The sequence below is a fragment of the Camelus ferus genome, chromosome 27 (assembly GCF_009834535.1).
Source record: "Camelus ferus isolate YT-003-E chromosome 27, BCGSAC_Cfer_1.0, whole genome shotgun sequence".
In the NCBI taxonomy this organism is placed as follows: Eukaryota; Metazoa; Chordata; class Mammalia; order Artiodactyla; family Camelidae; genus Camelus; species Camelus ferus.
In genome coordinates, this window is record NC_045722.1 from 3,139,056 (window position 1) to 3,151,959 (window position 12,904).

At 37.3% G+C, this 12,904-nt stretch overlaps 1 protein-coding gene across 2 annotated transcripts in view; it reads left to right on the plus strand.

Annotated features, from left to right (window-relative positions):
• The first annotated feature begins 983 nt into the window (after nt 1-983).
• Nucleotides 984-12,904, plus strand: part of BBS4 (Bardet-Biedl syndrome 4) — a 38,070-nt gene continuing 26,149 nt past the window's right edge. Inside the window, exons 1-2 of one of the 2 annotated variants that reach the window (XM_006182020.3) lie at nt 984-1,063; nt 8,756-8,807. In XM_006182020.3, the coding sequence (XP_006182082.2) occupies nt 1,040-1,063; nt 8,756-8,807 (76 nt within the window). In that variant the 5' untranslated portion in view covers nt 984-1,039. The remainder of the gene's footprint in view (nt 1,064-8,755; nt 8,808-12,904) is intronic. The other variant, XM_014557022.2, reaches the window with a different exon arrangement.

Below are 12,904 nucleotides of genomic sequence, written 5' to 3' on the forward strand. Positions count from 1 at the left end.
TTTTTTCTTCCTTGCAAAGTTATATTTTCATATGTTTAAGAGCCATTTGTATTTCTTCTTTAGTGAACTGTTTGTTCATAAACTTTGCTTGTGTTATCATTTAACGTGTGACTTCCTCGCTATACTCCTAAGGTCAATGCTCCCAGAACTGGAATGAATGAAGCTCAAAGGAATAACTGGTTTATGTCACGCCGTGGTCAACTCCAGAACTCATGTTTGACGCCAAAGCACGTATTTCCACGATCACCCAGTGGAAAGACTAAGCATTTAGTTCACCACACCAGGGGCTAGAAAGATAACGTAAAACGGCTGGGGTGTGCTGGGAAGCGCGGACCGTGGCAAAAAGACTTAGAAACGCCTATTATGTAGCGGCCGTTCTCAGATCTATTTTACAACCAGGCAGGAATACAGGCCCGTTGTTGGCTCTTTATTTATCCCGCGGCCGGATTTCTGGCTTTCTTGTGTTATCTCCCGATTTTTAAATATTTCCAATCAAAACAAGATTGCGTTCAATCGCAGCCCGCCGGCAGCGGATTTCCAAACTCCAGCACAAAAGAAAGTGGGAGGCTGATGAGGCGAGTGACACCTTGGCTGGACAATGACAGCCAGGAAACGAGGATGTTTGTGCAGGGCGGGAATGAGGCCCTCAGCCCTGGGCTGGGGCTCGGGGCCGGGGCTCCCGGGAAGAGGCTCCAAGTAAACGACCGCGGCCACCCCTCAGCGCGGTTGGGGCTTCTCAAGCAGCGCCCACACGACGGCAGGAGGCGGCAGGGGTGGCCCGGATGGAGCAGACGACTGGCTGCGCACTCCCTTGCCGGCTCCTGGAGAGACAGGCTGACTGAGGGAAAGTGCCCAGCCCTTCCACAGCTTCTAGAAGATCCTCGGGCTCCGGGCAAAACCTCAGTTCAACACCTCCGCTCGACGATCAGCTTCTTTTCCGGCTCAGGCCCCTCCCACTTCCGGAGTCCTATAACTTCCGTTTGCTTGGGCGTCTGGGAAACTTTCGACTTCCGGCTTCGCAGCAGCGGGTGAGGCTAAGATGGCTGAGGGGAAAGTCGCGATGGTGAGTACCCGGGTTGTGTTCAGTGTCCCGGCCGCCAGGCGGGGTGGGGCCGGGCGGAGCGGAGCCGCGCGGAGCGGCGAGGCGGGTTGGCGGGCGGCCTGAGGCGCACGTCGCTGCCGCTGGGGGGATGCGGAGCCGGGGCCGGAGCGGCGAGACGGGTTGGCCGGCGGCCTGAGGCGCACGTCGCTGCCGCTGGGGGGATGCGGAGCCGGGGCCGGAGCGGCAAGGCGGGTTGGCGGGCGCCCTGAGGCCCACGCCGCTGCCGCTGGGGGGATGTGGAGCCGGGGCCGGAGCGGCGAGACGGGTTGGCCGGCTGCCTGAGGCCCACGCCGCTGCCGCTGGGGGGATGCGGAGCCGGGGCCGGAGCGGCGAGACGGGTTGGCCGGCTGCCTGAGGCCCACGCCGCTGCCGCTGGAGGGATGTGGAGCCGGAGTGGCGCGTGGTGTGCGGGCCGACGCCGTCCGGCTCCTGGGAAGCGCTTCGCCTGGGGCCAGGCTGAGTTTTTTTTTTTTTTTTTTTTTTTTTTTTGCCGCTCTGGGCGTTTGTTTGCTAGGACTGTGGTCCTTCTTTGGATGTTCTGGCCGGGAAAGGGAGATTTTCATCAGAAATGGCTCTTTTCGTAGTCCCGTCTTTTTTGTCTCCTGAGGTTTGGAAAGGAAGCACTGTCACCTGTGCGGAGACAGTTTCTGTCAATCCCCTGGATTAGGAATTGAATATGACAAATCCTGGAAGCTTTAGCGTCACTACCTTCTGCCGCCGGGGCGGGACCATGTTTTTCAAATTGTGCAAAGTGCTGATTTGGGATTCAGCTGGTCTGAGTTAGGCATCGATAAAACTCCACAGAATTGTTAATACAAGTGGTTCAGGTGAATTCGGGAAGACCCAGTTGTTAGTTATTTTTTAGGAGTAAATTCATAATTGGATCTGATTTCTGTAATGTTCCAAGTGTGAAACCTTGTGTACCTTGTTTTAATATTGAATTTCAGAGCATTTTCTGCGCATTTGTTAGAATGACTTTAGCTTTTTATTTGGAATGTATTGGCCTTTGAAAAACGCCCAGGAAAACACAGGAGACAGAAGAGTAGTCTTTGGCTGACTGTTTTATATTTTAATTTTGGCTATTAAGGAGCAAGGCCAGTATTATCTGTCAGGGGGTCTGTTTGTTTTCTATTCTATTTTCATTTGCAGAGAAATCAAGTAATGTCTCAAAGCGAAGATTTTTGTTAAGTTACGAATTTAAAAAAATTAAAAGCATTCTTAGTGTTTCCAGAGTTTAGGTATTGAAAACATACCGGAGAAAATACTTCGCCTACATAATCTTAAATCTAAGGTATGAGGTATAACGTAGCATAACATATATATAACAAATATAGCTTATTCCCTACTGCTCATTGCAGGTGTAGGTAGGTGCTCATGAACAGAATGTGAACGTGATGGCAGGAATTGTCCTGTACATTAGAATCTCTGATAGCGTTTTAAAGAGAATGACTCTATGTTTTGATATGACTTTAGAACTTCCAGCCGGAAGTTAACTAATCATTTTCATTATTATCAAGTTTATTGTTATCAGTGTTATAATAATCTCATCTTTCAGGTTACTACTGCATGAAAATTTGAATTTATGTCCTTTTTGGAAGTGATATGGCATCTTGTAATAGAATTAAAAGGACTCAGCAATGCCATGCCTAGACCTGTATCCCATTGAAATAAAAGCCAAAGATAAGCATCCAGTCCACGGTACTCATAGTGGCAAAAAAAACCCCCTGGAAACAGAATGAATGGTCATTAGTAGGATAATGGATGACCTCTGGTATTCCAATACTGAGGGATATTATGCAGCCATTAAAAAGAATGTTAGAACTATATATGTTGATGTGGAGGGATTTCCATGGTGTACATTTAAATAAAAGCTAATTGTGGAGTGGGCTGTTAAAAAAAACAAAATTCAACTGAGTAAATTTTGAAGATTGTGTTGGCTTTATTCAATGAATAAATGAATCAGGCATGAATCGGGCAGCATCCAGTCTAGCAGATGGAAAGGAGCTCTGAGGAGCTGTACAAAATGAAAGACTTTTGGAGGCAGAAGGGAGCAGGGACAAGGAAGTCATACTAGGCAAAAAGTGGGTTGATTATTGCAGTCACTTTCCTTTCGGGGATCAGAAGGGTCTATCAGGCACATTATGTAACTAGTGCTGATCAGGTGATTCCTATTTGACTGGTTTAAGCATCCATTTCTGGGAGAACCGAAGCTGTAATTAAGTCTCAGTTTGGTGACATGGGGCTTGGTGTATGTGGCTCCATTTTGGGCTTGTTGTCTTGTTTTTAACAGGGGTACATTGTGCAATCTTAATTTTGTGACACAAGGGAAAAACAGATCTATAACTAGGAGTATATAGATGCGGAGGAGAGAAGACTAAAAGACTTAAAACAGAATTTTCAACAAATGTGTAAGTAAAAATTTAAGAATTCTGCAGTAAAGACCGTGAGACTAGGAGACATCCTAGCAAAACAGAGTAGAACTAGTTCATTGTGGGACCCAGAAATTCTAATATGCTACCCAAACTACTAAGGATTATTACCTGTTCCTTAGGAAAACTGGAAACTGATCTTTGTTTTAATTTAAGAATATATAATAAATGGTTTAGAGATCTTAAAAAAAAAAAAAAAGGCAAATAGCTCTGGTTTCCATGCTTTATACTTAGAAATTTTTTATAACTCCCTAATTCCTGTTTTTTATGTATTTATATTAAATACCCATTTTTCTTTCTGTAAATTAAAAGATTAAACCTTTCAGAGCAGAAAGCAGAAATTGCTACTGCACTAGTTGTTTTGGATCAGGTATAGTGCCTAGCACATACCAAATGTTACATGAATATTTGTTAGATGAATAAATGATCACAGAACTAACTAAAAATGAAAACAAAATAATGAATTTATTCTACCATATATCCCAGCTGTGAATGAAATTGACTGGGCTGATAGGATCCTTTCTATTCTGAGAAAGTTCTGGAAGGTCTTTTGAGAAAGAGACTCACCAAAAAATTATAATTTAATTCTATTTTGTGCAGAGAGAAGTATTGCTGACTCATGAAAATGCTTTTTGACCCTTAAATATTCTTTATATGTTGCCCAAAGTCTAAAAAAATCCCAGTTAGTTCAAAAAACAGTAGAGTTAGGGGGGAGGGTATAGCTCAATTGGTAGAGCACATGCTTAGCATGCATGAGGTCCTGGGTTCAATCCCCAGTATCTCCATTAAGTAAATAAATAAATAAACCTAATTACCTCCCCCCTCAAAAAAATTAAAAAAAAATAAAAAAGTAGAGTTCTTTAGCATTATAAAAACAACTTTGTTCAGGTATAATATATATAACTGTAAAATTTACCATTTTAAGTGTACAATTTGATCAGTTTTATTAATCTGTATAGTTGCACAGCTGTTACCACAATCCACTTAACGTCCATTGCTCTAGAAATTTCCCTTGTGTCTTTTGCAGCCAATTTCTCCCTTAACCCCAGCCCACAGTTGATCTGCTTTCTGTTGGCATAATTTTCCCTTCGCTACAATTTCATGTATTGGAATCACTTAGCATGTATTTTGACGTTCATTCATACTGTGATATGTAAATAGTTTGTACTTTCTTATTTCTAAGCAGTATTCCATTGTATGAATATTCGTATTTTGTTTATCCACACATTGGACATTTGGAATGTTTCCTGTTTTTGGCTATTATGAGTAATATCACTTTGAATGTTGACATGCACATCTTTGCATGTGTATATTCATTTCTCCAGGAGTGTAATTGCTGGGTTGTATGGTAAGTGTTTAAAAACAAAACAAAAAACAGCAAAACTTCTACATTGCTTTCTAAAGTGGCTATATGATACTATTTTACATTCCCATGAGCAGTCTATGAGGGTTTGTTTTTCCACATCCTTGTCAGCACTTTGTTATTGTCAGTCTTTTTGATTTTAGCCATTCTAGTGGATGTGTAGTAGTGGTTATTGTGGTTTTAATTTTTATTTCCCCAGTGAATAATGATAATTGAGTATTTTTTATGTGCTTATTCATCCATATCTCTTTGGTAAAGTGTGCATACAAATCTTTTACCCATTTTAAAATGAGTTATTTGTTTTATTATTAAGTTTTCTGTATTTGTGAAATGAAGATAATAAAATATCCAAAAGAACAAATTGTGTATTCGCTTTTATTTTCAGGCTTGTTTTTTTGTCATGAAATATCTTACCTCTAAAAGAATGAGTAAAAGGTTATATGTAAGTTTTAAAGAACAATTGACCTTTCAACAACATGGGGGTGAGGGGGGTCAATCTTCTGCACAGTTGAAAATCTAAGGATAACTTATAGTGGCCCTCCCTATCCCCAGCTGTCCCACAACTGTGGATTAATTCAACCAACCTTGGGTTGGGTAGCACTGTAGTATTTACAGTTGAAAAAAATCCATGTATAAGTGAACCCTCGCAGTTCAAACCGTTGTTCAAGGGTCAACTCTATAATGAAAGTTGTTTCTTTCTACCTCACAGGTAGATAAATGAGATATTAACAGTAGCTTTGAAACCCAAATGTCTCTCCTCTAGTGCATTTTTGTCCTTCCCTATCAGAAGCAATCTCTTTCCTCAGCTTTATGTTAATTATTTCTTTTGGTTTTCTTTGTAATTTTATCATACTTAATACCCCTAAACAATATATTGATTAAAAAAAATTAATACTTAGTTTCTTCACTTTTAATGCTGTGAAGTATCCCATGGAAATACTACAGTTTATCCATTCTATGAAATATTTGAGTTAATTCTGATCTTTTTCCAGCTTTGTTGAGGTATAATTGACAAAGTTGTAAGATATTTAAAGTGTACAGTGTGATGATTTTATACACACACACATTGTGAGAAGATTCCCACCATTGAGTTAACTAACACATCCGTTACCCCACATATATACCTTTTGTGTGTATGTGAGAACATTTAAATTCTGCTCTTAGCAAATTTCAGCTATACAGTACAGTGTTATCAGCTATATGTTATACATTAGATTCTCAGACCTTAGTCATCCTATAACTGAAAGTCTGTATACCCTTTTACCAGCCTCTCCCTATTTCCCCAACCTCCCATCTCCTGGCAACCACTTTTCATCTTTCTGTTTGTGCAAGTTCATCTTTTTTTCTTTCTGATTTTTAATTAAAAAAAAAAAGCTGCTATGAACAGGATCAGGACTAGAGGTAGGCAAATAAAGCATTTAGGTTGCAAAATTTAAGGAGTAAGAGTATCTTAGACCTAGGTATGAACATTCTTATGTAGGTCTCCTGTTCTGTTTCCCCAGAATACTCCTAAAAATGGATTGCTGGGTTATGGGCTGTGTGCATCTTCAACTTTATTTCTTATGGGAAACTCTAAGGTGGTTGTAACAACTTATGCATCTGCCACTAGTTCCTGTTGCTCACATCCTTGATACTGTTATAGCTTTAAATTTTGTCAATATGATGGATATGAAATGAAGTCTTAATGTGATATTAATTTACATTTCCCTGATTGTTAATTAGGTAGAACATCGTTGGTTGTCTCGTTTCCTTTTCTGTGCAATGCCTGGTTCTTATGTTTTGCTTATTTTTCTACCTCACTATTTGTTTTTCTTATTGATGTCTAGTTGTTTATAGTTACTGGCTACTAATCCTCTGTCTTTTTTTTTTGGTTTTGTTTTGTATTGCATATATTTTCTCTTAGTTTTCTACTTCATTTTGGAATAGAAGTTATTAATTTTAATATAGTGAATGTTTGGGTCTTTTTAAATTGGTTTGTGCATTTATGTCTTGAAGTAATCCCTTTAAAGGTTTTAAAATTTATCTTTTCCATTTTAATCTTCAGTCTGTCTTAATTCATTTTCATTTCCCTGATGCAGCTTTTTTTCCTTGAAGTCTATTTTATATAATGTTAATATTGCTGCTTTTTCTTTTTGATTCTGTTTTCCTGATGCATCTTTTGCCATCCTTTTTCTTTGTTTTTCCTTGTTCGTATGTTTTAGATGTTTCTTTATACAAATAGCATATATCTAAATAAAAAGTCCATCTGATAATTTGTCTTTTAATTGGAGAATTTTATTTTTTGTCCTTTTCTTTGGTCTTCCTTAAGACAGTACCTAAATTGTTAAAATAATATATATTTAACTTAAAATTCAAACTTAAATCTGAATAATACGGGGATCATCCAGTGCTTTATTTCCCATTGCCTTCTGCCAATTCATGCCATTGTTTAGTTTTGTAGTTTTTGTTTTCTTAGTTCAACACCACACATTATACTTTTTATTTGCTTTATTCAATAAGTAGATGCTTATAATACTTCATATTTTACCAGTTCCTTTGCTTGTTGCACTCCTTCCTTCTGGGGTTATTTTCCTTTTCCCTAATGTGTGTCCTTTAAAAGTTTATTTAGTGAGTTTAAAAAACTCAAATTTTATTTGTCTGAGAGCCTTTTAAAATTTGCACTTGTTCTTGAGTTAGTTTTGATTGATGTAAGAGTTCAGATCAGGAGTTGGCAAACTTTTTTAAGAGGCCAATAATAAATATTTTGAGCTTCATGAGCCATATATTCTCTGTCACAAGTAACTCAACTATACGGTTACAGTGCGGAGGCAACCATAGACAATATGTAAATGTGAGTGTGACTGTTTTGATAAAATTTTGGTTGTTGAATTTTATATAATTTTCATGTTTTATAAAATATTAAAAATGTTAAACCGTTAAAAAAATATAAATCATTCTTTGCTTGTGGGCCATATAAAAATAGGCTGAATTTGACCTGTGAGCCATAGTATGCTGCTCTCGTGTCTAGATTAGCATTCATTTTACTTAGTACCCAACACTTGAGAATTTATAAAGTCTTAATATATTATCTCCCTTTTCTTTTTGTGGAGAAGTCAGTTGTCAGTGTAATTGTCCTCTCTTTGCAGGTAATCTGGTGATACGTTTTTTTCTTTGGTTGCATTTAAGAACTGTTACTGGTACAGGTTACTGTTTCTGGTACAGGTCCCTATGGTGTATCTAAGTGTGGATTTATTTTTATTTAACCTGGTAAGGGTTGATTGAGCATCCAGAATCTAAAGATTAGTGTCTCATTACTACTGGAAACTTTCAACTATTACTTTTGCTTATATCATGCCATATCATATATAACATGAAAGGTGGACATAAGAAAAATTAATTTGAAGAGTTTCTGTGAAGTTATAGTATAGAATAGTATCTATAATATTAAATAATATCCCTTTTAAATAACTCCTAGAATTGAGTTCCAGACAATTTCTGTGTAAATGACTCATAAGCTTCCTCTTATCAGAGTTATCACATTTTTGGTTTGGCTGCTAAGAAGTATAGCATTAGGTACAATGCTAATATGTGATATCTAAGAACTTAGGACATTTGTTGGTGCACATTTTATCATACGTTACAATTATACATAATAAATGCACATTATAAGTATATATTAAAAGTATGCATATACATGATTAATAGTTTGGACAGTAAAAGTATGACTTGACGTTTCTTACAAATATTCAAAATAATTCTTCGTACCTGCATGCAGTTAATAGATTACTTGCATGATTGGAGAGCTGTTGATTGTTATTTGAATGCTTCTTTAAGTTAGCAGGATTTAGGGTGGTGCTTTAACGTAGACTTCTTTCATTTCAGAGAACTCAGTTTCCTCCATCTGCTGAATCTCAAAAACCCCGGCTGAAAAAAGGTCTGTTTGTAATTTCATTGTATGTATATACCTGCACAGATTTCTCTGTCATTGATTCTTCTGTATGCACTAGAGCTTTAAAAAACGTGATTGTTGGGAAGATCAGTAGTCTACATGTTCTGCCATGGATAGCTTTTCTTTTACGGAGTTGTTAGACATTAGGGAATTGGTTTTACCTGTAGGTATATTTAAATGGGGTTTTGTTGTTATATAAATATGTACTAACTTTCTGCTTGTGGAAAAACCACTGTAAAGTTCCCATAATACATACCAGGCCTAAAGTAATCTCATGTATACATATGTTAAATAAGTGTGAGGTTTTATAAAAATTGAGTCTGGGAAGCCTAACTAGGTGAGGACCCATATTGTAAAGGACTGCATTTTAAAATCTGATACATACATACATATATATATATATTTTTTTTTTTTGGTAGAGGAATAGGATTTCTTCATTTGTTAACCTCTAAAGTCTCAAGAGGGTTTCTATCAAGTTGTCGGTGACTATAATGGATATTCTTCCATGTCTAATGGACTGGGTGTCCTGGCTACTTGAAGGTCTTAGAAAATACCTGAAGTTTTTATTTAGCTAGCAAGAGAGACCATCTGTTTTATTATCTATTAATTTATTTATCATTTTCTAGATGAGGAAACCAAGGCCGAGTGGAAGGGGCATGACTTGCCCAGGGACTTGTGTGTGACTCTTGTTTGCATAGCTGAGTTATATTCACCAGGCCACACGCCCTTTTGCAACATGTGTTTTCCTGTTGTCTGCTGAGAGTTAGGAAATTGATTTTGTCAATAAAGTGTTTAGTTTATCTGGGGCATTTCTGATAACTCTTTGAAATTATAATGCAAGTTGTTGGAAAATATTAACTTTCAGGAATTTATTTTCAAAGAGTTTTTAGGAATACAGCTTTCATTGAAAGAGTGGCACATTAACAATTTAGGTTATTTGTGAAATTTGGATGAATTCTGCCAATGTCTAACATTATTGCTAATGTGTTAAACACCATTTGTGGACATGAGAGTCATTTTGCGGTGATACCTGTCACTTCATGTAGTTCACTAGGGCGATTTGGTTAATTAGGTGGTGAAGCTAGTGGGCACTGAGATCCTCTCTCCAGTATTCTTTACATCCTTCTTGGGAGTCAAACCCCGTGATTCGATTGACTCCCACTCCAGGAGAATTATAATTAGCGCACACCAATCGAGAATTGGCCCATGCCCAATTCAGACTAACAAGATACAAAGTTTATAGCTGTGGTGAAAAGGGACACATTTGACAGGTATGCTGTACAGTTTAACAGCGCTGTGGTGACCCTTACAGACCATGGTCTGTGATTCTTTCTACCTTTCCCACTGCAGAGCCACCACTTTGATTTCTGTTACTAAAGTTTAGTTTTTCCTGTTCTTGAACCCCCTCATACATGTGAGTACTTAGCAGGTTCCAGGACCAATGATAGGTATTTGGAATACACTGATACATAGGGCATGAATTCTGCCCTCAAGGAATTGGCAGTCTTCAGGGCAGAGAGAATATAAGCAAGTGATTAAACTGCAGTGTATGCTCCCTGGGTCCTTTCTTCTGAAGGTTAAATGTTTCCAGTTACTTCAGTTCTTTTCATATGAGATGTTTAGAACGCTTCTGCCATTATTGCTTTGGTTCTTTAGTGAAATTCGTTGGCCCTTTTGGAAGTATAGAGTTCAGGACTAAATAGAATATTCTAGGTGTGGTGTGAACAGAGCCAATGGAATGTCTGGAACATAAAATCTCTTTGTTTGAATCTTTTATTTCTGTTAGTCCAGCTCAAAGTTGCATTGCCTTTTGGGCAACCATTTTACACATTTCCAATACCACTCCATTGCACAGTGCCTGGGGTGTCATTCGTGTAGAATACAAAGACTGCAATATAATGATGCCTTTGAAGTTGTGCAGGGTAGTGGCACAGGCATGTAAAATATTTAGGGCTCTTGCTCTTATCCTGCCCTTAATTTCTGGCTTCTGATTTTATCTGTTGATATGGTGAATCTTGTTGATTGAATTTTGGAATGTTGTACCAACCCTGCATTCCTGGGATAAACCCCACGTTTATAAATTTTTTATATATATTGCTGGATTCCATTTGCATCTGTATTCATGAGGGATGTTGGTCTGTAATTTATTACTCTGCAATGCTTTTGTCTGTTTTTGGTATCAGGTATTATGCCAGCCTTAAAACAGGTTGGGAACTATTCCCTCTTTTTTTTTTTTTTTTTTTGGAAAATTTTATATAGAGTCGGTGTTATTTCTTTCTTAAACATTTGCTAGAATATGACAAGCAATGTGGGCCTGGAGTTTTGTTGTTGGAAGGTTTTTAAGAACACACAGAATTTCTTGTCACTTCTAATTAACAAAATCATGCTCACATTGCCGGTTAAGGTAGATGACTAAGGAATACAATAAAAAGAACAGGCCACAACTCAGCTCCATCTGTCAGTCCCAGGAGAATCAGTCTTGACTGTATAGTTTGTCTTTAACATTGCATTTGCTTGGCTTCCAACGAGGTCTGATGGGTACCTTTAGCTATTTATGGTCTCAGTTGTTTCTAGACCCTTGGATGAGATAACATTTAATGTAAAGAGGTGTGAAAGTAAAATTCAGAGAGCACTAAAAACAAAACAAACTTGGTTTCTTTAATAGATATGGGACTATTTCAGGTCCCACAGCTTTGATAATGTTTCTCTTTCAAAGAAATTTGTCCATTTCATCTCAGTTATCAAATTTATTGACATAAAATTCATAATACTCCTTTACTTCCCTTTCAATGTCTGTAGGATGTGTAGTGATGTTCCCTCTGTTGTTCCTGAATTTGTAATTTATATCTTTTTTTCTTGGTCAGTCTAGCTAGAGGTTTATGCATTTTATTGATCTTTTCAAAGACTCAGCTTTTGATTTTACTTTTTTTCTCTATTGCTTTTCTGTTTCAATTTCATTGATTTCTGCTCTTATCTAATATTTTCTTGTGTTTAATTTGCCTTTCTTTTTGCATAATCTTAATTTAGAAATTTAGATCACTGATTTGAGATCTTTCTTCTTTTCTGTTATAAACATTTGGTACTTACATTCCCCTCTAAACACTGCTTAACTAGTTTGTATACATTTCAAATGTTATGTTTTAACTTTTATAGAGTTCTAAATATTTTAAAAGTTCCTTTGTGCTCCCTTTTGACCCATGCACTATTGAGAAAAGTATTAATTTCCATATATTTGGGGATTTTTCCAAATATTTTTCGTTACTGTTTTTAGTTTTATTTTATTATGGTTAACAGCTTTATATGGTTTGTTTTACGGCTGAGAATGTGTCCTGTGTTGGTGAATATTCCATGTGCCTGAAAAGAATGTTTGTGTATTCTGCTCCTGTTGGAGGGAGCATTCTATAAATGTCAGTTAGGTCAAGTTGGTTGATAGTGCTCTTATTCTGTGTACTTACTGATGCAGATTCTAATACCCTTACTGATATAGATAATGATGTTCTTAATGAGAGAAAAGTGTTGAAGTATGCAAATGTAATTATAAGTTTGTCTGTTTCTACTTTCAGTTATGTCAGTTTTTAGTCTGTATATTTTGAAGATCTGTTTTGGATGTATATACACTTAGGATTGTTTGACTTAATGAACTGACCTTTTTGTAATGTCCTCCTTCTGGCCCTGATAATATTCCTTGTTTGAAGTCTGCTTTGATAATAATATAGCTATTACAGTTTTATTTTAATTAGTGTTTGCATGATAATTAACATTTAGTTTACGTACACTAAAATTCACCATTTTTTAGTGTTAAGTTCTGTGAGTTTTGACAAATGAAAATAGTCATGTAACTACCACCAGCACAATCAAGATATAGACGAGCTTTATCACCCTCAAAAATTCACCTTGACTTTGTCGTAAACCACATTTTCTGCTCCAGTTGCTAGCAACCATTGATCTTTTTTTTTTTTCTTACAGTTTTGCCTCTCCTAGAACGTCATGTAATTGGACTCATTATGTAAACTTTTGAGTGGCTTTTTTCATGTAGCATAATGTTTTTGAGATTTATCCATGTTGTGTGTTTGAGTTTCTTT